At 43.1% G+C, this 26,951-nt stretch overlaps 2 protein-coding genes across 3 annotated transcripts in view; one reads left to right on the forward strand and one right to left on the reverse strand.

The window, feature by feature from the left end:
* Nucleotides 1–6,768, forward strand: part of NAT10 (N-acetyltransferase 10) — a 79,802-nt gene extending 73,034 nt beyond the window's left edge. Inside the window, exons 26-29 of the mRNA XM_073604208.1 lie at nt 1,163–1,261; nt 1,346–1,419; nt 1,518–1,601; nt 4,512–6,768. Of these exons, the coding sequence (XP_073460309.1) occupies nt 1,163–1,261; nt 1,346–1,419; nt 1,518–1,601; nt 4,512–4,611 (357 nt within the window). The 3' untranslated portion in view covers nt 4,612–6,768. The remainder of the gene's footprint in view (nt 1–1,162; nt 1,262–1,345; nt 1,420–1,517; nt 1,602–4,511) is intronic.
* The window catches only part of ABTB2 (ankyrin repeat and BTB domain containing 2), a 231,092-nt gene continuing 210,768 nt past the window's right edge, over nt 6,628–26,951 (reverse strand). For both annotated transcript variants that reach the window (XM_073604210.1, XM_073604209.1), the window contains 4 exons: nt 23,611–23,698; nt 14,863–14,931; nt 13,485–13,598; nt 6,628–9,583 (listed from right to left, as the gene is read on the reverse strand). In XM_073604210.1, the coding sequence (XP_073460311.1) occupies nt 9,386–9,583; nt 13,485–13,598; nt 14,863–14,931; nt 23,611–23,698 (469 nt within the window). In that variant the 3' untranslated portion in view covers nt 6,628–9,385. The remainder of the gene's footprint in view (nt 9,584–13,484; nt 13,599–14,862; nt 14,932–23,610; nt 23,699–26,951) is intronic.

The raw sequence follows: 26,951 nt of genomic DNA on the forward strand, positions 1-26,951 counted from the left end.
AAACGTGGCTAAATGCCGGTACCGCGTTTATAAGTGTTTTTAAAGGAACCCTATTTTTTGGACCAGAAAACACAGAAATATGATGGTAAACTGCAGCAGAGAATGACATTTTGCGACCCGACTTTGGGGCCCCATATCTCGGGGCCACTTGGTGCTAGGAACCCCAAATTTGGTGTACTAACACTAGAACATATCCAAATTTGGGGTTCCTAGCACCAAGTGGCCCCAAGATATGGGGCCCCAAAGTTGGGTCACAAAATGTCATTCTCCGCTGCAGAAAAGTGCTTGACATTTTGCGACCCGAATTTGGGCCCCATTTCTCAGGGCCACTTGGTGCTAGAAACCCCAGCTTGGGATATGTTGTAGTGCTAGTTCTACTGTAATTGCACATTTGGGGTTCCTAGCACCAAGTGGCCCCCGAGATATGGGGCCCCAAAGTCAGGTCGGAAAATGTCATTCTCTGCTGCAGAAGTGCTTGACATTTTGCGACCCGACTTTGGGGCCCCGTATCTTGGAGCCACTTGGTGCTAGGAACCCCAGCTTTGGATATGTTGTAGTGCTACACTACTGTGTTTGCACACCAAATTTGGGGTTCCTAGCACCAAGTGGCCCCGAGATATGGGGCCCCAAATTTGGGTTGCAAAATGTCATTTTCTGCTCTGCAGACGCTTCTAGGCGCAAACGCGATAAAACGCGGCATGCAAACACGGCAAAACTGGCGTTTCTAAACGCCGGTTTCAGCTTTTAAAAACATGTGTTTAGCAGAGTTTGCACCGGCGTCTCGTGTGCATGAAGCCTTATACTCAGTTGTGACATGACACTACTTGTATATCAAGACATCGCTTGTATATCAAGTCAAAATTGATTTAAAAATGTTGCTTGTCTTGCAAAACGCTCTCAAACCAAGGTTTTACTGTATTGCAAAAAAAAAAAAAAAAAAAAAAAGCAAACTCTCCAGAAAGTGACATTCACCTCATTGCACCTTCCTCCTTGTGTGCCCGCAGGTTTTAAAAACGGATTTTTTCCTTGTTTGGCTTTACATGCACTTTAAGCGTATATAATTAATGCTGTGTTTTATACATGAAGGTGTGATTTATAAACTAGTTGTTTGCCTCAAGTGAGTTATCCTCCAGTACTTTATTCTATGTTTTTGGGTCTCCAGGTATTTAACAGGGTTCAGGAGAAGGCTGTGGAGGAACAGATGGGGGCCGTCAAGGAGGTGGTTATGGAGCCCACCTTGCAATCCCTCAGTGAGGATCTGGTGAGATTTGCTTTACACCTGTGAAGATGTTTCGATCGGTCTCTGTCACTCTCCGTTGAACATTGCTATTCTTTGTTCCTTTAGGAAGAGGCAGCCAGGGAGTTCCAGCAGAAGCACAAAGAGGAAGTGCAGAAGTTGAAAGGAATCAATCTGTCGCAGTAAGTGAAATTGTTGACTGATTGTGAGGAAGCTGAAGGTCCCAGTACTGGGTGCCGTTCTGTCAGAACCCTGAATATGCATTCTGCTTTATCTGCAGATACGTAATCCGGGGTGACGATGACGAGTGGAACGAAGTTCTGAAGAAGACTGGCAAGGCTGCATCTATTATCAGTGTGAAAAGGTCAGAATGCCGCCATTTCATTTAGAGGGTAAAAGTGGATCCCTGCCATAGATTCTAGATCCTCCACTGCAGCACAGCAATTTGCTTCCATTCCAGATTACACCTGCAGCCCCTCATTATTACAGCTATACATTCTTATATTTTAAGCAAGCCATAGATGATGCAATTTTCTTTCCTGCAGCCACAGTGTGTTCCCACGGTGTGTTTCTAACTATGAGGGGATGGGACTGACTAGAGGAGGAGCCAGATCGTTGTTCCTACTTAGGGGAGGAGAGACAGATTGTCCGTTCCTACTATCAGAATCGGGATTTGTGTGTTTACACACATAAATCCCGGTTCTGGTTCTCGTGCACGCTGGCCACCCGCTGCAGGTCACCCCGTGCGCCTGCTACAGCTCTTAAAGGAGCCACCATATGGGTACAGCGGTTCGCCCAGTGGTGCCATTCTCCCGACATGAGCCGGTCGGCAAGCGGTTAAAGCGTATGTTAACCCAAAAAAAAAAAAAAAAAATATGCTGCTCCTGTCCCTTTAATGTGAAAGCTGCAGCTTGGTTCTTTTGCTTTTTGCCTTACTTCTCTGTATCTCTTATAATAATCTCTTATAATACCTGTTTGATCCTGCCAGCTCCTGTCTTCCCCCCTGAGAACAGACAACGATTATCATGGCTGCTGAGCCAAGATACCATGGTCTAAATGCAGGTCTCCTCTCTGCCTTTTTCAGCTCCCCCCTCCTCTCCCTCCCTCTGCCTGTCAACATGTAGTCTGAATTGAGAAAGGAGGATCTCCTACACTCCCAGCCACGCTCCTCTCTTCCACCTCCTCCCCTCTCGTACACACTGCATTGACGGCCAAATGGAGGAAGATAAGAGATTCCTCTTCTGACGTATCTTGCATAAGTCAGAAGAAATCTGTGTCCCTCCTACTCAGCTCCCTCGGCTCGGATATGGAGATGAAATAGTACAATTGACAGAGCTAAAACATGCTAATAAAAGGCATTTACAAAAAAAAAAAAAGATGATGCTGCAATGCTTAGGAAACCATGTACTGTGTGCCTCATCAATTGGGTTAACAACCACTTTAAGTAACAGTACAGGGCAGCACAGTGGTGTAGTGGTTAGCAGTAAAAAGGGTCGCTGGTTTGAATCCCAACCATGACACTACCTGCCTGGAGTTTGCATGTTCTCCCTGTGCCTGCGTGGGTTTCCTCCGGGTACTCCGGGTTCCTCCCACACTCCAAAAGACATGCTGGTAGGTTAATTGGCTTCTGTCCAAAATTGGCCTTGGTATATGGGTGTGAGTTGGGGACCTTAGATTGTGGGCTCCTTGAGGGTAGGGACCGATGTGAGTGTGCAATGTATGTGTGGAGCACTGCGTAAATTGACGGCGCTATATGGGTACCTTAACCCCTTCCCGCCGACCGTATGCAGATATGCGTACTCGGCTTTCCGGGGTTATACCGGGATGATGCCTGCAGCTGCAGTCATCATCCCGGTACCGTTGTTTACAGCGGGCAATCGGCTACCCGTGTATAACAACCGATGCGGCTAAAAGCCGCTCGGTTGTTATACCGTAGGAGCGGGAGGGGACATCCCCCCCCCTCCCGCCGCCTCCCGCCGCTGTTACCGGGCCTCCCGTCCATTCGGCTGCCTTCGGCGGCTGGGGGCGGGCTGGAACGAAGCTGTGAGCGGCTTCGTTCCAGCCTTCTCGTTGTAAACGCGGAAGCGACGTCATGACGTCACTTCCCGTTTACTCGGCTGCCAATGGCGCCGAATTAAAAAAAGTACACAGTATTCAGAATCGCCGTTTTCGGCGATCTGAATACTTTGAAGTGTAAAGGAGGGATGGGGGGTCTTGTAGACCCCCCATCCCTCCATAAAGAGTACCTGTCACCACCTATTACTGTCACAAGGGATGTTTACATTCCTTGTGACAGCAATAAAAGTAAAAAAAAAAAAAAAAAAATTTTTTAAACACAATTTATAAAGTAAAAAAATAAATAAAAAAAAAAAAATTTTTTTTAAAGTGCCCCTGTCCCCGCGAGCTCGCGCAGCGAAGAAAACGTATACGGAAGTCGCGCCCGCATATGTAAACGGTGTTCAAACCACACATGTGAGGTATCGCCGCGATCGTCAGAGCAAGAGCAATAATTCTAGCCCTAGACCTCCTCTGTAGCTCAAACCTGGTAACCGTTAAAATTTTTTAAAGCGTCGCCTATGGAAATTCATAGGTACCGTAGTTTGTCGCCATTCCACGAGTGCGTGCAATTATAAAGGGTGACATGTTTGGTATCTATTTACTCGGCGTAACATCATCTTTCACATTATACAAAAAAATTGGGGTAACTTTACTGTTTGGAGTTTTTAAAATTAATGAAAATGTCACTTTTCCAAAAATTTACGTTTAAAACACCGCTGCACAAATACCGTGTGATAAAAAATATTGCAAACAATCGCCATTTTATTCTCTAGATTCTCTGCTAAAAAAATATATATAATGTTTGGGAACTCTAAGTAATTTTCTAGCAAAAAATACAGATTTTAACTGGTAAACACCAAATTTCAAAAATAGGCTTAGTCATGAAAGGGTTAAATAAATAATATAAAATAGATGAGCTTCTTAATGAGACACAATGTACAGGGATCGGGATAATTGTAGACAATCACTCAGGTTGAACTGGATGGACTGGTGTCTTTATTCAACCTTACCAACTCTACAGCACAAACCACTAGAGCCCTGATTGGCTGTCACTGCTGCTTCTCCCTTTTCTAGTTTGGGCACTGCTGTACAGGGGGTTACAGCATGCCGAAACAGATTTTGACACAAATGGTAGCTGTATGTAAAGCAGCTGGAATTTGGTGTCTGAGAGTTCATTTCACAGATTCCAGTAATGTTCTGAAATTGATCCTTTCAGTGACAAGAAACGGAAACTGGACCAGCCGGAGAAGAGCGGTGGGAAGTTCCAGAAAAAGCTGAAGAAAAACAAAGACAAGAAGCAGAAGTTTGGAAAGTGATCAGTCGGGGCTTTGCTGATATATGATATACGGCGATCATCCTGTACAGTCACCATGAGGAGGCCATCATCATCCTGGTACCTGCAGCAGGAGGGAGGACTATTATCAGGCTCATTCCTTGATGAATCTGTATATATAGTTGGGGTGTTTATTAAGCCTCTGTATACGTGCCTTGTGTATAAACCTATATAGACTAAGAGAAGTGTATATATGTAGACTGTACAAAGCTAAAGAATAAGTCCACATTGTTGTCAATGTTATGCCGTTTTGCTCCTCTCATCGGGTTGATTCAATGTCGAGAGGCAGGCAATGATTTTTTATTTCTGTCCAGTGTTAGAAAGCATGTGAAAAAAGTGGTGAGAAACTACAGTTAGTAGGTTTTCCCAGAGACATTCGGGGTTCATTTACTAAAACTAAAAAGTACTAAAGCTGGTGCAGCTCTGCATAGAAGCCAGTCAGTTTTTGTCAAAGCTTAAGGCCCCTTTCAGATGGAGCAGAATCCGGGGAATCTCTGTTGATGATGACCGGTCCGTGTCCATTCCGCTATGTAGAGCAGACACAGCCCGCTGTTCTCTATGCGGCGGTCAGTAACGGACTGCCTATCTGTTTCCATCAAACTATCATCCGATCGACGGATCCCCATCTGTATGTTTTTAGTGGACCGGATCGGGTGTCAGGGGATACCTGCCGCTCCATAGAGAACAATGGGTGGTTCACAAAAAAAAAAAACAGACAGGTGCACCCGATCGGTCTCCCGGTGTGAAAGGGGCCTAAGGCTGGATTCACATCTATGCATGTTGCTTTTGAGCGTTTTTGGAGTTTTTTTTGTGATGCTTGCCACGTTTTTGAGCAGCGTTTTTGCTGTGTTTTGCTGTTTTTTTTTTTTTTTGCAGTTTTTTTTAGACTGTATACAGTTTAAAAAAAAAACGCATCAAAAACGCTGCACTTGCGTTTTTGATGCTGATCCATTGAATTCTATTACATGCAAAACGCTGCATTTTGCATGAAAAAAAGTCCCTGACCCTTTCCAAAAGTGCAGAGGTACAAAAAGGCATTGATGTGAACATGTTCCATAGGAACCCATGTTAAAAGATTCCCATGCATTTCTGCAAAATGCATCAAAAAAACGCGCTAGTGTGAATGGAGCCTTAGTGAACAAGCTGAAGTTAGATGCTGATTTGGCCACCATGCACAGCTGCATCAGATTCTGCACTCTCCAGTTTTAGAAAATTAACACCACTTTGTTTTCACCCCATGTGGTCTCTGGCAGCCAGTTGTGAGTACGCTTTTAAAAGAATGCAGCTCTTAAGGGATCCGGAGATGTCACGTTTGATGTAAGAACTCTACAACCCCCTCCCAAAAAACAACACAAAATTGCAGCAGGTGCTTGAAGAAAATAAAGCTTGAAGAAAATTTGACTAGTGTCAAATTTACTTTATAATAAATTAGTATTAATGAATGAAACTTTGCTACATTTTTATTTATTTTTTAATAGGACCCCAGGAGGTTTATGCCATGATGTGCTAGTGTGCGCTGTATATGAGCACATTATAGCAAACTTATTGTCAAAGAAATCCATCCAGCTGGTCCTGGGAACTTCCGTCTTCTCCTGATCTTCCTGCCAAGCTTGTTCTGCTCGGCTGCTTAAATAACTTGGTCATTATGATGTCACTCCTGTAGATGCGCATGGGAGTGACCTCATAACTGCTGTGCTGTAAATGTACTCTGAGCTGCACATGCAGGGCTCCCTGTAGATTACCGCAGGGAGAAAGATTTATGACCGAACAGACCAATAGGGCCTCTTCTGTCATTAAAATGAATAGAATATTTTTTTTTTTTTTTTTTTTTTTTTTTTAAACGAGATTTAAATCCACTTAAATATTTGGCTGCTCACACCAAGCTGCTTTACCTTCCTGCCAATTTTTCTGTCTATGAGAGCGATTGGATTGGCTGCTTTCATTTACTTGAAATGATTTTTCTCACCACTTTCGCATTGTACAGAATATTCTGTTCACCTTTCCATGTAAAAGTTTTACACATTGGTTTTTATTGTCTATAAATGTTTTCTGATTTTGTGAACGTTACATCAGTATGAAAATTTGCATCAAACTTTAGTCCATTAAAAACAGTTTTTTGTTTTTTTTTGTTAACCAATAACCTCTAACTGTTTCTTTTAGAACAAAACTTATTACAGTTTGGTAATGAGATGTTACAATCTGCCAATAACACATTAGATATCCACTCCTGTAATACACATCGCTCAGGTGCTCTATAAGGTGCAAACACTGTGCTATTATGATAGAGGAGGTGAGGGGGGATCCCCCTCCATTGCTGTAAGATCCTACTGAATCCAGCAGGCCTATGGCAATGTGGGAGGATGTGAGCCCTGCCCTGGAACTAGCAAAGCTTCTGGGGGGGTCAGCAGTGGATGATTCCAGTGCAGGATGGTAGCCACAGTTCTCCTGACAGGTCCCCTTGAAAGGAAGCAGCCAACCTAATAAAGTTTGCAACACAGCTGTGTGATTGGTTGAGCTGTAATTATTGGATCCTTACAGGATATCCTGACCCATCCTCCTTTTTCTTTTTTTTTTCTTGGGGGGGGTTTGGTGTTTGATCATAAAAGTTATTTCACCCAATACCTGCACACAGTCTTGTGTCAGCATTTTATTAGTACAGGCCGTGGCCTCAAAGAAAAATGAAAGGCGGCCAGTACTGACCTCTCAGTCTGCCAATCCCGGCTCTCACACTGAGAGGAGAGTTCCAGCCTCATTGAAGGTTTACCTTAAAGCATAAGAAAAACTGAAAAAAACAAAATGTAATATATTGCAGCTTATCAGTCCTTAGATATGGTGTCTGCATTTGTTTCCTTTTTTTTTAGGCTTTTTTTTACCTGGAAATCGTGTCCCTGATGACAACGCTCACTTCCTCCATGGTCTATGGATTTTAACCTCTTAGCACTGGCACCTCCCAGGGCGGAGTTTATGATCAGTGATTGGCTGTCACAGCGCTTATGATCAGAAAGCTCCCAAACCGCTTTAGCCGCAGGTAACTGTGCCAGGAGGGCGCGTGCCCTCAGCACAGCTGTATATAAAATAGTTCACGCAAATATGGGGCTGATCGGCACCAGGAGGCCCGCATATTTGCATGCAGCCAGCGCCAAGGGGTTAAACATATCTGCCTTTGTCTTAAGTACAAAGGGAAGTGGTTGTTAGTAGTAGGGATCGGCCAATCTTCACTTTTAGAAGTATCGGTCAAAAAACTGACCAATATTACTGATATTGCTTTTAGGGGTTTTACCGGGGGGATGCATGCAGCTACCCTAATACCGTTCTTTAGAGTGGACGGTCAGCTTTATTGTAACAACAACCGATGTGGCTCAGCAGCCGCTCGGCTGTTATTACAAGCAGCAGGAGGAGACGTTCTCCCCGCACTGCCTTCCGCCACTCGCCCGGGCTCTCCTGTCCCACTGGGAGGCCCGAGTAACCAGCCGGTACATGCGCCAGCTGGCCGAAGTCCCGAACAAAGCCGATGCTTCGTTCGGGTCTCGGCTCTAGCAATCCGGAAGCAATGTCATGACATCACTTCCTGGATTACTGGCATTTTAAAGGCGCCAGTTTTAAAAAAAATAAAGTATTCAAAAACGCAGATCTTGACGTTTTGAATACTATCAAGTGCAGAGTAGGGGTTTGGGGTCTTATAGACCCCCGAGCTCTCCATAAAGAGTACTTCTCACATGCCTATTACTGTCACAAGGGATGTTTACATTCCTTGTGACAGCAAGAACAGTGATAAAAAAAACAAATAAAATGTAAACATTTTTTAAATGTACAAGCTATCGTCGGAGGTGGCCAAAATATCGGTATCGTATCGGCACCGAAAAAACTATCGGTTGATCCCTAGTTAGTAGTTTACATAAGGAAGATAACCTTGTATGTGCTTTAGGCTCACAGGAAATGACAAGGACACTGAATTTTTGGCAAGATCAATAGGTATTTTCAGTACATGTTGAAAATCTTGGCGTTAAAAATGAAAACTAATGCAGTCACCAACCTAAAGGGCTGCATAACTAATATATTACATTTTTGTTATTTGGGTTAAGTTTTACGTTCACCTCCAAACATGACATTGTAGACCCAGCTATAGGTAAACCTGGCCAAAGTTACTTGTGTGTATTCTCTCTTTAAGGTATGTACACCCACTTGCAGTGATGTGTTCACTCCACCTAGACCAAAGCCATGGTGCAGTTACAGACACGTCCTCCCAGTTTCCAAGGTGGGGTTCTGGATTCATAGGTTGTCCAACACACACCATACAATGACCTGTGAACTCATTGTACAGACCCCGATGGAAAGCAGTGGGATATGTGTGGCGCTTCTATATTGGCTGAGCACACAACTCTTCCCCCCCACACTCGCATAAGTATATCCCCCCAGGGGCTCTGTTATATGTGCAACTTTCTTTACATTAATAAAAACCAGAAATAGCCGATGCCCCCCAACAAATACAAGAGATGCTTCCATGTTTCTGTACAATCAATCCTGGGAGATTTTGGCTGTAATAATTTTGCATGGCACAGAGCCCTGACCCTAGGGGGGGGGGGGGGACACGGCTTTATACAAATATATATATATGCACTGCCTATCTACATAAACGTACAGCTCCAGATTGCTTTACATCGGCCTCGTTCTTGGCTGTGTAGCCCTCCCAAGTTTCAGCTTGACACCCGCAATGGCCCATTATAAAGACCAACATAGCTTGGACTGCCCCATGACTTTCACACCCGACAAGATATGTAAATGTCTTTAATCCGATTGGTCAGTGTATGTTTTAAGTCCATAAGAATGTCCAATCCCTGTACTTTGCTGTTACGTCCACAGATAATTTGCTTGAAGGATTCCTGCTCCAGCAGAGTCCTCATGTTTTGTAGGAAGTATCCTTCGCAGAACAGCGCCAGTTCGGCGGCATTGTGGACCTGAATGAGAGAACATTGGTTATGGCCTCCTGCTACAACCCAAACATAAAAAATTTAAACTGAAAGCGTAACTCCACTTTTGTTAAGAAAAAAAAAAACACGTTCCCCTCCGGGTGATCTATGTACATTGCAGGAAGTTTAACAAACTTTTTGCTGCAGATTCCTACCTTTTTATTATTCTAAAAAAATAGCCGTTTGTGTCCATGCGGTAAGTAAATCTAATAGGAGTAATTTTATATTTATCAATCAGCTGCTGCACTTGCAGGGTTCTGATTAGAAAAGTGGCCAGGTCTGCATCCCTTTTAGATGTGATTCCTCTTTTGGGAGTCTCTCACCAAAAATAAAATATTAGTTGCAGGGGATGCCTGAAATCTGACATGTATCTTAGTGCAGACTTCTGGGAAAATCAGAGAGCCGATCACACAAGCAGGAAATTCAATTTTCAGGGGGCGTTCTATACACCATCTGTATACAGAATGCCTTCAGGTCACCATATTGCATATTACAGAAAATGACAGAGCTGCAGCTTAAAAAGGAAAGATCATTTTAACCACTTGCCGCCCGCCCTATTACAGAATGACGGCGGCAATGTGGTTTGATATTCCTGATCGGACGTCATATGATCTGATCAGGAATATCGGGGCGCGCATCGCGGCGATCGTTGTTGCGGGGTGTCACTCTGACACCCTGCAACACCGATCTATGTAAAGAGTCTCCGACGGAGACTCTTTACCACGTGATCAGCCATGTCCAATCATGGCTGATCACGATGTAAATAGAAAGAGCCGGTGATCGGCTTTTCCTCACTCGCGTCTGACAGATGCGAGTAGAGGAGAGCCGATCGGCTGCTCTCCTGACAGGGGGGGTCTGTGCTGATTGTTTATCAGCACAGCCCCCCCTCGGATCCTACCCAGGACCACCAGGAAAGCGATCCACACTGGACCACCAGGGAAATGCCACTGTGTGCCCAGGCAGCTGCCAGTCAGTGCCCACTTCAATGCCTACCAGTGCCACCAGGGATGCCCAGCAGTGCCGCCTATCAGCGTCACCCTATCAGTGCTGCCTTTCATTGCCAACCAGTGCCGCCTGTCAGTGCCCGCTCATTGGTGTCGCCGTATCAGTGCCCATCAGTGAAAGAGAAAACTTACTTATTTACAATTTTTTTTTAACAGAAACAAAAGCAAAACTTTTATTTTTTTCAAAATTTTCGGTCTTTTTTTATTTGTTTAGCAAAAAATAAAAATCGCAGAGGTGATCAAATACCACCAAAAGAAAGGTCTATTTGTGGGAACAAAATGATAAAAATTTAGTTTGGGCACAGTGTAGCATGACCGCGCAATTGTCATTCAAACTGCGACAGCGCTGAAAGCTGAAAATTGGTCTGGGCAGGAAGGTGTCTAAGTGCCCGGTATTGAAGTGGTTAAATAACTTTCAAATTACAATAGGACTTGTGTCGCAATTCTATATTATTTTTTTTATTTCCTTTCTTTTTTTTTCCCATAAAAGTGGAGTCGCCCGTTAAAGCTGATCTCCAGCTTTTTGTGAAGTATAAATAGTTAGTTGGTCCCAACTATTGCCTTCACTACTACATGTCCCATGTATGCTTCATGTCGCCTCAGCTGCATACAGTTTACATTCCTGTGTTCCCACAGTGAGATGGTAATTTCCCGTCCCACTCTTAGGGGAAAAAAAAAAAATCTAAACGGGCTGAGCGTTGCCCAGCCATTTGTATTGTATGAATGAATACAAAGCTTCCTCTGATTGGCTGAGGAGGAGAGGTGGGCAAAGGAACATCAGGATCTCTGCCTCAGCCAATCAGAGGAAGCTTTGTATTTGTTCGTAGAATACAAATGGCTGGGCGACGCTCAGCCTGGCTTGATTTTTTTTAGAGCTGCAACAGATTCCTCTTTTTTTACGCTGAACAGTGTGGATGGACAAATCTTCCCTGCTGGATATCTTATTCTGACAGCCAGCGGCTGTCAGAATACTTGAACCAGGGGTGTGTATGTATTGGTGTCGCCATTGCGACCCAACCCCCTGCTCTAGGGGGCCCATGCGCCCCCCCCTGTATGCCTGAATAGGAGGGTGGCGGCGGCATTTAGAGGAACTGATCCCTCCATGTAGCCGCTGAATGCCTGCTTCGCTTCTCCTCTCCCTCCCCCAAACATTCAGCGGCTGCAGGAGGGCAGTTCCTGCTGCCTCTCTATCCCTGATCTGCTGCCCCGGCCCCTGTGTGCTTCCCTGGTTCCCCTCAGCGCTGACTGCTTTCCCCCTCCCACTGGTTGCTGCGGGGGATCTGTCAGGGTGGAGAGCTTGTCTGAATGAATAGTCAGTGTTCGGTACCGATCACTGATTTTTTTTTTTTTTTTATTCATTCATAGCTGAGGCATAGTGGGAGGCCTCGGTTTATGAATGAACGGGAAGCTCTGTACTGAGCTATTCCTGTTCATTCTGTGCAGCCGAGGCTGCAGAGAAAGTGACTGATGAATCTGTCCTCGGTCCCTTTCTCTATCTCAACAGTGAGACATCAGAGATCTGTTAGGACCTTCATTATACCAGAGGTCTAAAAACTATGTAAAAAAAAAAAAAAAAATGGTAAAAAATAACAAATAAAACAAAAATAAAAAATTGACCCCAATGGGGATCCTAAAAATATGTATAAAAAAATGGTAAAAATAACAAATAAAACAAAAATAAAAAAATGACCCCAATGGGGATCCTAAAAGTATGTAAAAATAACACCAAATAAAAAAAAAATACAAAATTTACACCAGTGGCGGAACTACCAGGGTCGCACTTGCAAGTGTGTGTGTGTGGGGGGGGAACTCCAAGACCGGCAGGAAGGTGGTCTGGTGTGGGACCATAATTAAGGGCCCCACAATTGGAAAAAAGGGTTCCAGGATCAGTGGGAAAGGCCCTGAAGGTTCCAGTTACGCCTCTGACTTACATCTGATCGGATACAGGCGCTATTCAATTAACAATTTACCACACTGCTCCTTCAACAAAAATGAATTAAACAATTTACTTCCATCAGGTCAGGTTGTGCTAATGGGCACTCACTGCTCAAAATTCAGCAGGAATCAGCCAAAATTCAAGCCGTGGATGGCAGCCTTTAGGCATTGTTGTAGTCAATGTTCTCTCCCTTTATTAATGGCTAATCTGCAAATCTCTACTCTTCATACAATAACACACATATGAAAGCATCAACATGTACAATGCCAAAATATTACATCAAACATTAATCTACAAAACACTCAAAATGTGTGCTCCTTCCAGGATGTGGTCTTCTCTCTGGGGCTTTATGAAAAGGTCCCACTGTGCAAATAATGACCAATATAACCACAAATGGAGCATAGGAAGGGTTTTGTTAGTGATTGTAAACGGTCATCATGTAAAACAACTCATTCAGTTTAAAATAGAAATGAAAGGCAAAATATTTGTGTATAGATATAAAAAAAATATATAAATACACCCCCCCCCCTCTTTTTTTTTTTTTTTTTTTAAATGGTCACATTCCCTCTGTTCTCAGCTGCATAAGAGTTGGGGGGAGGAGTATCAGCAGCACACTAGTCTTCCCAGTAAATGGCTGTGCGGTGGGGTTTCAGGACAAGTCTGATCATTGGAGGAGAGCAGGCTTAGTTCCCAGCACAGCTAGAGAACTGACCATGGTGTGCTCTCATGCTTAGTGTGGTCAGTTTTATTTTATAGGAAAGCAGAAGGGCTGACAGGAACACCAGGGATTTCACACAAAAGAAAGCAATACATATAAGAGAACAGGAGACTTTCTCATACAAGTACACGGTACAGAAGGCACATATCAGGAACATGAAATGTTGGGTTTACATATTTTAATTTTTTTTTTTTTTAAGCTTTAGCAACATGAAAGCCATCATTGTCTCACCTTGGCGTACTTATAAATGCTGACGCAGTTGTCGGTGTCGATGTTCTGGGAACACAAGATCTCACAGTGCCGCTGCAGAGCGTCCAGCTGAAAATGGCTTGCTGCAGACAGGAGCTGAAATGACAACACACAAAACAAATGTAACCCGCAGCGTTGAAAGTACAGACTATGTAAGTAGAGCTATGGTTAGAGTATATCTGTTATACAATCAGGCCTACAATAAACCATACGCATCACTGTCACGCCAAGTAGCTAAAGTGCTAAAAGGGTTGGTTCACCTTTCTAAAAAATGTTACCCATGTATTCCAGCTTCTCTAATAAAAAAAAAACAAAAAAAACAAAAAAAAACAGACACCTCATGTTTTTATAAAAGAAGTTTAATTTTCAAGGCAGGTCCTGTGCGGCCTGTCTGCAACCCTCTCCATCCTCCTGTTGGACGTGCGTCCCCATCAGTGCAGGATTGAGCTGGGTTGAAGGATCCTGACAATATTGTCAGGAACCACCCAGTTGCCTGATTGAGAAGCAGAGCCAGTATTGCCTGCCGCCTCCCCATCTGGGTGCTCCAGTGAGCCCAGGAGGAGCAGAGCGGAGAGCAGTGAATGACTGTCACTGCTCCTTGCTCCTGCAGACCAAGGACTGAGCAATCAGTGGTCATGTGATCACTTAGTTCTCGGTCTTAGAGCTGACATGGGACCGCTGCAGCATAGAGGTGAGTATTGTTTATTTGGTGTTTTTTTTTTTTTTTCATAACTCCACACTACTCCTTGCAGCTCCTCACCTGTTCTGGAAATACTGAGACCGGCCATTACAATCCCTTAGTGAAACCGAAACAAGTGCAAGGCTCTTCCATCTATAATCGCATGAGTAGGAAATCACTTATCAGGAGTTGTTGTATACAAGAACAGTGTACCAGAGTGCCACCAGATGGAAACGGACAGAATTTGTAATCATTTTCAATTACAGAATGGCCTGTTTTTTTTGAGGCTCCATTCACACTAGTGCAACTTTGGACACAAAAGTCGCATGACAAGTCGCAGCCCATTGATTTCAATAGCACCCGTTCCAATTTATGCAACTTAAAGTTGTAGCGACTGAAATAGTTCCTGCACTACCGTGATGCAACTGAAGTGCCAGTGTAAAATCGCATGAAAGTCGCACTCACACTATTGTGAACCAAGCCTCAAAGTGGAGTTTTTCTTTAATAGAAAATGACTCTCCCTGCTTTTTCTAAACCAAGATAGATATAAAGGGTGGTCACACATGTATAGAGGAAAAGCAAGGGTATTAGTAACACTTACATAAAGATATAAAGTGTACTGGGGATGCTTTAAAGAAGCAAAGTCAGGACCCTATAAAAACATGCAACATATCTTCTTACCTCCAGAACAGCAGACATTGGCACTTGTATGGATTCTGTACCACCAAAGTATAAATACTGCATTATCATCTGCAGGAGGAAAAAAAAAGGACAGTTAGCTATTCTCTAAAATATATCCAGTATTGGTCTCTACACCAATGGCGGTCCCTCATTAAATGTTGGAGGCCCATCGTTTCTTATTTGGCTAGTCCATCCTCGGTGTTATACAGGGACTGACTTAGCCCACCATGATCCATTTATAGTCCATGGATACTTCAGCAGAGAGACCTCCCTGCCATAATCCTTGCGTAACACCCATACTGCCACAATACATCAATACCCCCTGTTGGCCACAAGATGTCCTCAGTCTTCTAGTTTGAAAGATGTCCAGCATCCCTCAATCTGGAAAACTGAGGACATACTGTGAGTGCTGGGCGTCATAGGTCTGGGGCTCACCGAGGTGCCCTTTATTTGGTGCAAAGGCTGGTGCCCCACATCAGTATGGACTGCCGAGTCTGGCGCAGACATAAACAAGCAGGAGGTCCCTGCAGTGTCATGTTTTTGGGCTAAAGCCTTCATAAAATACAAATCTTAAAGTGTATCTTTAGGTAAAACCTCCTCCTTTTTTATTTATTTATTTATTTTTTTTAAGTTTTGGATAGAGCTCTGAATACTAACATTTATAGGTAAAGTTGTTCCAGGGAAAATCTGATTGCCTCCGGGGGATCAGGAAGGAATTTTTTCCCCTGCTGTAGCAAATTGGATCATGCTTTTCTGGGTTTTTTTTTGCCTTCCTCTGGATCAACTGTGGGTTTAGGACTGTATATATAGAATTGTGTATGTGTGTGTGTGTGTGTGTATGTATATATTATTTTTTTTTCCTTTTAGGTGAACTAGGTAGACTTTTTGTCTTTTTTTTTTTTTTTTAGCCAGACTAACTATGTAAGAGTGGGGAAGGTTTCGCTGCCAGAGCCATTTTTTCATACATTTTTAAAAAATTATTTTAGGCCTGAAGATTACATAAAAGCCCCAAAACATATATTTTTTGTAAGCAGACACCACAGAGAATAAAAAAGTGGTAGTTCCAATTTTTTATTTCACACGATATTACCGCAAAAGGTCTAGGAAATGCAAAATGTCAGTAAAAAAAAAAAATACACATAAGTGAGATTTAGGGCACACAATCACAGTAAATTACCCATTTAATAAAAAAAAATATACAGTACACCCCTCACATTTTTGTAATTATTTTATTATATCTTTTCATGTGACAACACTGAAGAAATAACACTTTGCTACAATGTAAAGTAGTGAGTGTACAGCTTATATAACAGTGTAAATTTGCTGTCCCCTCAAAATAACTCAACACACAGCCATTAATGTCTAAACCGCTGGCAACAAAAGTGAGTACACCCCTAAGTGAAAATGTCCAAATTGGGCCCAATTAGCCATTTTCCCTCCCCTGTGTCAAGGTCTCAGGTGTGAATGGGGAGCAGGTGTGTTAAATTTGGTGTTATCCCTCTCACTCTTTCATACTGGTCACTTGAAGTTCAACATGGCACCTCATGGCAAAGAACTCTGAGGATCTGAAAAAAAGAATTGTTGCTCTACATAAAGTTGGCCTAGGCTATAAGAACATTGCTGAAACCCTGAAACTGAGCTGCAGCACGGTGTCCAAGACCATGCAGCGGTTTAACAAGATAGGTTCCACTCAGAACAGGCCTCGCCATGGTCGACCAAAGAAGTTGAGTGCACGTGCTCAGCATCATATCCAGAGGTTGTCTTTGGGAAATAGAGGTATGAGTGCTGCCAGCATTGCTGCAGAGGTTGAAGGGGTGGGGGGGTCAGTCTGTCAGTACTCAAGACCATACGCCGCACACTGCATCAAATTGGTCTGCATGGCTATTGTTACTGGGACCATGTCCTGTGGTCTGATGAGACCAAGATAAACCTATTTGGTTCAGATGGTGTCAAGCGTGTGTGGCAGAAACCAGCTGAGGAGTACAAAGACAAGTGTGTCTGGCCTACAGTCAAGCATGGTGGTGGGAGTGTCATGGTCTGGTCTGGGGCTGCATGAGTGCTGCCGGCACTGGGGAGCTACAGTTCATTGAGGGAACCATGAATGCCAACATGTACTGTGACATACTGAAGCCGAGCATGATCTCCTCCCTTCAGAGATACTGGTCGTAGGGCAGTATTCCAACATGATAACGACCCCAAACACAACTCCAAGACGACCACTGCCTTGCTAAAGAAGCTGAGGGTAAAGGTGATGAACTGGCCAAGCATGTCTCCAGACCTAAACCCTATTGAGCATCTGTGGGGCATCCTCAATCAGAAGGTGGAGAAGCGCAAGGTCTCTAACATCCACCAGCTCTGTGATGTCATCATGGAGGAGTGGAAGAGGACTCCAGTGGCAACCTGTGAAGCTCTGGTGAACTCCATGCCCAAGAGGGTTAAGGCAGTGCTGGAAAATAATGGTGTCCACACAAAATATTGACAGTTTGGACCCAATGTGGACATTTTCACTTAGGGGTGTACTGACTTTTGTTGCCAGCGGTTTAAACATTAGTGGCTGTGTGTTGAGTTATTTTGAGGGGACAGCAAATTTACTTTGTTATACAAGCTGTACACTCACTACTTTACATTGTAGCAAAGTGTCATTTCTTCAGTGTTTTCACATGAAAAGATATAATAAAATATTTACAAAAATGTGAGGGGTGTACTCAGTTTTGTGAGATACTGTAAAAAGGCGAGGTTGGGCAGAGTAAATAGATACCCAATATGTCAAACCTTAAAGGGTTTGTTAACCCAAAGAAAAAAAAAGATCCTGTTCCTTTAAAGCATTTTATACAGCACAGTGCTTGTGCTGTATCATTTGGCCACCTGTCATACCTGGCTGATCCTGCCTGGCTATACCCTCCCCTTTGTAAACTGACCACTGTATATCATGGCTGCTGAGCCCTGACACCGTGGTCAGTTTACGTGCCTCCATCATCTGCAGCCTGCTGTCTCCTCTGTGCTCTCCCCCCTCCCTCCCTCCCTGTCAGCTCTTGACAGTGCCCGCCCCTGCAACTCCTGCTGCTCAAATAACTTTCACATCTTTATACTATCCCCTCTGTGTTCTGATCCTGTGTGAAGTGATTTATAATAAAAAAGTCTGCTATACCTCATTTCACAGCTCTTCTCTGCGATCACATGACCGACCGGCTCTCTCTCCTCCTCTCCCGAGTGATGTCAGCAGGGGAATCTCAGCCCCGCCCATTTCATCTGTCATATGGGGAGAGGAGCGAGCCAGCCAGTCATGTGATTGCTGAGAAGAGCTGTGAAATGAGGTATAGCAGGCTTTTTTTTTTTATAAATCACTCACACAGGATTAGCACACAGAGGGGATGGTATGAGGAAGTGAAAGTGGCTTAACACCCACTTTAAATTTGTGGGCACCCGTTAAATGGCAACAAACTTCAGTACCCTATATTTTCTATCAGTGACGCCGGGGGGGTGTGTGTGGATGCATGGATACAATCGGGTGGCAGCGCAGGTGGCAATCAGCCACCAGGAATGTGTGTATAACCCCCCCTGCTGTCAGGTCCTTACGACGTACAGATCTGGCAGCGAAAAAGGTTAAACCCTTTGCCTAAGTTTCTATAGCTGTCTGTCCCCCTCACTGGGGAGATCGACCCTTTCTATTAGAACTGCTGATCAATGTCACAGAAAAAGAAAATCCCATATTTTTCCTAAGAGTTTTCCCAAGAGGAAGAAGAGAGAAGAAATCTGCCAATGTGGGCACATATGTCTAAAAGGTGAATTCCCCTCACTTTGGAACTTTCCCCTAACTTCCTGTTGTGTCTCTTGGACAGGAAATGAAGGGAAATCTCCCCAATGGTACACAAAGACAAAGAAATTAACCCTTCCATATTGCATCCAAAACAAGAAAGATTTTGGCATACATACACTTTTGGAAAAAAAAAAAAGAAAAAAAAAAAGGGGGGGGGGGGGGGAGGGCTTTAATACCGAACACTAAAATACCAGGACTGTCCTTTAACACTTAAAAAAAATGCCTGCACTTAAACTAGTAGCATTATATGGCTCCAGGGACATTTTTTTTAGATTGAATCCAAATGGCATAGAGCTGTAAGGTAAAAAAAAAATTAAAAAAAAAAAACATAAAAAAAAAATTGTGTTATTGTACACCTTTACACATTGTGACTGGTGGTGGATATGGGAGAAGGTCTCTGTTTTCAGCAGTGCGTGGGTGGAGCCCATACCCATTGATCCTGCCAGAAATCCAGTGCACTGATAACTTCCTGTGCTGCATTATTATCATTAATTACTGTTCTCAACTTTTAACTACAAAACCCCCCTGCACTATATTATGGAGAAGAGGGGGAGGTGTTCTATAGTTGTGTCCTAGGGTGACAATGCTGCTCCTGCACAGATACAGTACAGCGAGTGAGGGTGTTGTCACCCTAGGACCGGAATTTTGTTACTGGCAGGGTCATCAGGTGAGAATAAGAGAAAACAAAGGCAGCTAATAACCTGAACAAATAACTTCTTTATTTTTTCCCTCGGTTCGCTGTTAAATATACCATTAAAAGTTTTTTGTTTTTTTTCAGTTTTAATATAAAAAATAACATAAATAAACTGCGTTGATCGCACCAGAAACCCTTTCAGCTGATACCTTCCTTTGCTCTCTGCCTGAACTCCCCGCTATGTTATGATGAAGAGGAGAGTGGAAGGTGTTGGTTAACACTTCCTGTCCTATGGTGACAACGCTGTTCCTGCATAAATACAGTACAGTGAGTGTTGTCACCCTAGGACAGGAGTGTGTTACTGGCAGGATCACAGGGTGAAAATAAAGAAAGCCTAAAAGAAGATGAATGCAGCCACCACATCTATGGACGGGTAATCTTTGTTCTTGTGTATTAACCTGCAGCTGTTGGTTTAGTGGCAGTGCTCTTACCATTGTGTCAGTTTATGTTTTGCAGAGGACAGATATGTATCTCATGTCCCCGGGTACATAATGTTTATAACAATCTCTCAGCAGAATCTCTTCTCCAGATCCCCCTTTCCTGTGTTTTAGCTTTTCCGTTCATCTGTGTTCAATGGAAAACAAAGCCTGAGACCTGGAAGGGGGATCTCGCCTGATAATTACTGTGTCCCCGGGGTCACTCCATCTGGAAAAGTGAATGGACTGGAGGCAGCACATTACTGATAACTCCATGGCAGAGAGAACACCTGTATTCCCCATCAAGCTGGGAGCTCAGGAATACGCAGCCAAGACATCGGCCTAGGAAGACGGTTACTCTTCTCTGGCTCTGGGAGCCCCAACAGGATGTTTGCTGCGGAATTTTCTGATTTCTTGGAAAGGGACAAACCTGGATATGCTGGGGGGGGGGTCCTAATGTCTCTGAATATTTCCGCATGCATGTATCTGCCAGCATATAATACTCTGCTAGGACAGCAAAAGAAGATCACTTCCACCCAAAATGGATATCCAGCTGATGCCATGCATTTCAAAGTGGAGACCCTAGCAAAGACGCAGCCAAGCAAGAAAATCCCTCTCATGCCAACCATGGCGAGTGGGCAGAGCACAGATGTTGCACAATCTCTCACAACAGACCTTCAGAGATCTTGGTGTGCCAACCTGGCAGCATCCATCCATACTGAACTTTCAGTTGTGGATGGGGCAGATGGACTGAACCCACCAGGGTGTCATCCCTCTTATGGGTAGATCTGGCAACCCTAAGCAATTAGAATTTTATTATAAAGGTTACAGCTGAAGTTTAGATATGGCAATATATACATATTTATATTGGATCAGCTTGGACCAATGTAAGTTTGTATGTGCCATGCCTGTGGGACCCCTCTAGAAGCGTCACTGTATTAGACAGCGCTACTCCATTGATCTCCACTATCTTCGGGGTCTTGTGCCAACCAGCTGCCTTGTTTCTTACTGCACACAGGAGGTTGCTTTCTTGGCATGGGCAACATGCAGAGAACACATTTTCTCAATGAATGTTCTCTGATTGGACAGGGTGGAAATTATGATATCCACACCCAGTCTCTATACTTCGTCCAATCAGAGAACGCTTACTGCACACAGGAGGTTACTTGCTTGGCATGAGCACCATTCTGAGAGCACCTTTGATTTTTTAAATGAATGTTCTCCAATTGGACAAGGTGGCGATCATGATGTCACCACCCTGCCCCTCCATTTTGTCCAATCAGAGAATGCCTTGCATTCACTTAGATAATGCAAAGTGTACCCTAAATGGTGCCCAGGCCGAACAAGTGACCTTCTATGCTCACAGTGCAGCAGGACAGCCGCTTGGCACGATACCCAGAAGCTAGCGGAGATCACTGGAGTAGCGATGTCTACTATATACTACAGTGATTTTCAGTTTCCATGGGGATCCCACAAGTATGGCGCCTTCCCCCCTTCAATGGTCCAAGCTTAGTTGGAGCAATGTAACTATGTAAAAATTAGGGACACAAACTTCAGCTTTACCTACATGCACAGTTGTGGTCATAAGTTTACATACCCTGGCAGAATTTATGATTTCTTGGCCATTTTTCAGAGAATATGAATGATAACACAAAAACACTTCTTTCACTCATGGTTAGTGTTTGGCTGATGCCATTTATTATCAATCAACTGTGTTTACTCTTTTTAAATCATAATGACAACAGAAACTACCCAAATGACCCTGATCAAAAGTTTACATACCCTGGTGATTTTGGCCTGATAACATGCACACAAGTTGACACAAAGGGGTTTGAATGGCTATTGAAGGTAACCATCCTCACCTGTGATCTGTTTGCTTGTAATTAGTGTGTGTGTATAAAAGGTCAATGAGTTTCTGGACTCCTGACAGACCCTTGCATCTTTCATCCAGAGCTGCACTGATGTTTCTGAGTCATGGGGAAAGCAAAAGAATTGTCAAAGGATCTGTGGGAAAAGGTAGTTGAACTGTATAAAACAAGAAAGGGATATAAAAAGATATCCAAGGAATTGAGAATGCCAATCAGCAGTGTTCAAACACTAATCAAGAAGTGGAACATGAAGGGTTCTGTTGAAACCAAACCACGGTCAGTTAGACCAACTAAAATTTCATCCACAACTGCCAGGAAAATTGTTCGGGATGCAAAGAAAAACCCATAAATAACTTCAGGTGAAATACAGGACTCTCTGAAAACATGTGGTGTGGCTGTTTCAAGATGCACAATAAGGAGGCACTTGAAGACAGATGGGCTGCATGGTGGAATCGCCAGAAGAAAGCCATTACTACGCAAATGCCACAAATTATCCCGCTTACAATACGCAAAACAGCACAGAGACAAGCCTCAAACCTTCTAGCACAACGTCATTTGGAGTGATGAGACCAAAATTGAGCTTTTTGGCCACAACCATAAACGCTTCATTTGGAGAGGAGTCAACAAGGCCTATGATGAAAGGTACTCCATTCCTACTTTGAAACATGGAGGTGGATCGCTGATGTTTTGGGGGATGTGTGAGCTACAAAGGCACAGGAAATTTGGTCAAAATTACTGGAAAGATGAATGCAATATGTTATCAAAAAATACTGGAGGAACATTTGCATTCATCAATCAATCATCATCAATGTACTTGGACATTCCAACATGACAATGATCCAAAACACAAGGCCAAGTCGACCTGTCATTGGCTACAGCAGAATAAAGTGAAGGTTCTGGAGTGGCCATCTCAGTCTCCTGACCTCAATATCATTGAGCCACTCTGGGGAGATCTCAAATGTGCAGTTCATGCAAGACAGCCCAAGAATTTACAGGAACTGGAGACTTTTTGCTAAGAGGAATGGGCAGCTTTACCATCTGAGAAGATAAAGAGCCTCATCCACAAATACCACAAAAGACTTCAAGCTGTCATTGATGTTAAAGGGGGCAATACACGGTATTAAGAACTGGGGTATGTAAACTTTTGATCGGGTCATTTGGGTAGTTTCTGTTGCTATTAAGATTTAAAAAGAGTAAACACAGTTGATTGATAATAATTGGCTTCAGCCAAACACTAACTATGAGTGAAAGAAAAGTTTTTGGGTTATCATTCATATTCTTAGAAAAATGGCCAAGAAATCATACATTTTGCCAGGGTATGTAAACTTATGAGCACAACTGTGTATATATATATATATATATATATATATATATATATATAATTTTTTTTTTTTTTTTTTTTTTTTTTCATAAATATTTTTATTTTTTCTATTTAAATGAATTTATTGATATATTTCATATATATATATTGCATTGAAGTCTACAAAGCCGTGCAACTGCAATCAGTGCAGTGCTTTGGATCCTGCAGACTATTCCTCCAGCCATAGGCCCATCCAGAGATACAGACCTTCAATGAAGAAAGTATGTAATGGACTACAAGTGTGATGTCACAGCGCTTGTGCTCCATTGAAAAGCACAGTACCATTGCCAGGGTGGCAGATGGGACTTGTAACGTTTTCTTTCACAGATCCTGGAATGAAGGACGTGGTTGTGTAGAACGTGACCATTTTTCACATTACACCCTACAGATGGGTTTAACATGAAACATTACCATAAAGATGGAGTTATCTTTTAAGGGTAGCTCTGACCTTGCTGGCAAAGTTGATATTATAATAAGGCAGGCAGCGATATTCTCCTTCTTCAACATTCGTTATGTTTGCACAGGCTTTTTAAAGATTCCTTTTAAACCAATAGGGAATATTTAGGACTTTTCTATGCAGGAAGCGTACATACCTGGAAAATGCTGTACTTAACATCTGTGATTTCAATTGTGGGGCAAGAATCCTCTCCATCGCTTAGAGAATTCAGCAAAGATTTAAACCTAAAACAATAAAAATATAATAATAATAATAATATACTTTAAGGATCTTATCTAATTTGAAAACAAATAAGACCAATTAATGTAGGCGTACATTTAATCACTTAGGGCACTTACACACTGATCCGTTGCAAAACCGCATATGCAATTTTGCCAAGTTTGCGGCGCCGTTTTTAAAGGACATGTGACTCTAAAAACTGCACCAAAAACGCATAGTGGGCATGTTTTTTCAGCAATTTTACAGCTTTTTCCACTGCTTTCAATGGGAAGGTGCATTTTTTTTTTTTTAGTGCTCCAAAGAGGATTTTTTTCACCGCAACGTGAGCTTTTCAGGCACTTATTTTTTTTTTTAAAAAGCAAAAGCACGTGAAAGGACCCTAAAGTCCCATATGAGATTTATTGTGTGTTAACGTGGGAGATCTGCTAAATCTGCTAAATCTGGTACAGCTGTACATGGTAGCCAATCAGCTTCTAACTTCAGCTTGTTCAATTAAGCATTGACAAAAAAAAAACTGGAAGCCGATTGGCTTCTATGCAGAGCTGCACCAGATTCTGCGTGCTCCAGTTTTAATAAATCTCCTCCAATGTGTATGTAGACCCAAATCTATTTTTAGAATATAAAAGAAATTTATAAAAATGTGTAAATTTGTTGCAAAGTTTCTTGCCTGGAGATCCTGCCAGTACCAGCACTTCCTGTCGCAAGCTACAACGCAAAGATCCCTTTCACACAGATGGATCGATCAGGTATGCCTGTCAGTTTTTCAGGTGGACCTGCCTAGCAACATGACAGAGATCACTGCTCCCTGTCATCGGGAGCAGTGATCTCAGTCATGTTATAGTAAACCCATCCCCCCCACAGTTAGAATCACACCAACCCCTTGCCAATGTCATTTACACAGTAATCAGTGCATTTTTATAGCACTGATCGCTGTATAAATGTCACCGGTCCCAAAATAGTGTCAAAAGTGTCCGATGTGTCCTCCATAATGTCGCAGTCACGGTAAAAATAGCAGATCGCCGCCATTACTAATAAAAAAAAATAAATAATAAAAATGCCATAAATCTATCCCCTATTTTGTAGACGCTATAACTTTTGCGCAAACCAGTCAATATACGCTTATTGTAATTTTTTTTACCAAAAAATATGTAGAAGAATACATATCGGCCTAAACTGAGGAAAAAAATAGTTTTTTTATATATTTTTTGAGGATATTTATTATAGCAAAAAGTAAAAATATACTGCTTTTTTTTTTTAATTGTCGGTCTTTTTTTGTTTAGAGCGCAAAAAATAAAAACCGCAGAGGTGATCAAATACCACCAAAATTTTGTTTGGGTGAAGCGTCGCACGACTGCGCAATTGTTAGTTTAAGCGACGCAGTGCCGTATCACAAAAAGTGCTCTGGTCAGAAAATTCTTCAGGGGCTGAAGTGGTTAAAGAGACTCTGTCTCCAGACCATTGATCTCTACAAAAATCGCCTGGAAGATTATATGTTTATATTTTAGGCATCCAAAGACACCTGCTAGGTACCGCTATCAGGAAACCATGAGCTGTCACTCAAGAGACACTCTAAAACAAGGATCCTCAGTACTTCATCTGTTGAAACTACAAGTCCCAGGAGGCATTGCAAGACTCACAGTCAAAGGCATGATAGGATTTGTAGTTTCACCACAGCACTGCCCGACATTGCCAATCCCAACTCTATAATATTCATTGACTTCTTCCACCCTGGACGCTACCTAGAATGTTGTTAGGGATTTGATGGGAGACATGGAGGAGCTGGGCCAGCACAGAGAGTGATTAGACACTCCTAGAAGAGGGGAGGGCTATGACATGCAAGAAGGGAGGGGGCAGTGCTAGGGATAGGACTCTTCCTGGGGTAGTCAAAAAGAATGTATAGTAAGGAAAACACTGCAAGTTAGCATTTAAAATCCTTGATGTCCAGTACTTTCAGTTGCATTTTTTAGGTTGGTGTTAGGGTCTCTTTAATTTGGCTTTTAGGCAGCCTATCTGATAGACCTGAATTAGAACTAAAAGCAAAACCTTTTTCTTTTTGGATTGATTAGGGAGGGTTATAACTCCTGTCAGTGTGTTTTTCCATCTTTGTACCATTGGGGAGATTTACCTTCATTTCCTGTCCCATAGCTACAACAGGAAGTGGGAGGAAATCCCTCCAGAATGAGGTTGTCACCAGAACTGGCTCCTCAATAGAAAATGTCCCCTCTGTTCTTGTTCTGGTGACACCCCAAAATTTAGGATTTCCTTTCACTCTATGTCAGGGGTCTCCAAACTTTCTAAAGAAAGGCCAGTTTAATGAGTAACAATATCTGATCTTTAGTATTAGGGGGAGAAATAGTTGGTGTCAGTGCGAGGAATAATGCCCCATTTTTGTTGTCAGTGGAAAGAATTATGCCTCATTGTTGGTGTCAGTGGAGGAATAGTGCTCCAATGTTGGTGTCAGTGGAAGGAATAGTGCCCCATCGTTGGTGTCAGTGGAAGGAATAGTGCCCTATTGTTGGTGTCAGTGGAAGGAATAGTGCCCTATTGTTGGTGTCAGTGGAAGGAATAGCACCCTATTGTTGGTGTCAGTGGAAGGAATAGTACCCTATTGTTGATGACAGCAGTGGGAGGAGCAGTGCTCCATTGTTGATGACAGTGGGAGGAGCAGTGCTCCATTGTTGGTGTCAGTGGGAGGAACAGTGCTCCATTGTTGGTGTCAGTGGGAGGAACAGTGCTCAATTGTTGGTGTCAGTGGGAGGAACAGTGCTCAATTGTTGGTGTCAGTGGGAGGAACAGTGCTCCATTGTTGGTGTCAGTGGGAGGAACAGTGCTCCATTGTTGGTGTCAGTGGGAGGAATAGTGCCCCAATGTTGGTGTCAGTGGGAGGAGCAGTGCCCCATTGTGGGTGTCAGTGGAAGGAGCAGTGCCCCATTGTGGGTGTCAGTGGAAGGAGCAGTGCCCCATTGTGGGTGTCAGTGGGAGGAGCAGTGCCCATTGTTGGTGTCAGTGGCAGTGGTGCCTTCAAGGGCCAGATAAAGGCAAGCAAAGGGCTGTTGATTGGAGACCACTGCTCTAGGGATTAACAGTCAATAGGACAAAAAGAGAGGGCCCCAAGAGTCACTAACCACTTCAATCTGGACTCTCAGTTCTGTACAATGGGTCACATAAAGCTCTGGAATAAGACCGCCACCTGACATGGAAATACATTGTAGGGAGGACTGCAAGGAGAGCCAAAAGTCTTCTCCACCCTCATTACTA

The sequence above is a fragment of the Aquarana catesbeiana genome, linkage group LG11 (assembly GCF_042186555.1).
Source record: "Aquarana catesbeiana isolate 2022-GZ linkage group LG11, ASM4218655v1, whole genome shotgun sequence".
Lineage (NCBI taxonomy): Eukaryota > Metazoa > Chordata > Amphibia > Anura > Ranidae > Aquarana > Aquarana catesbeiana.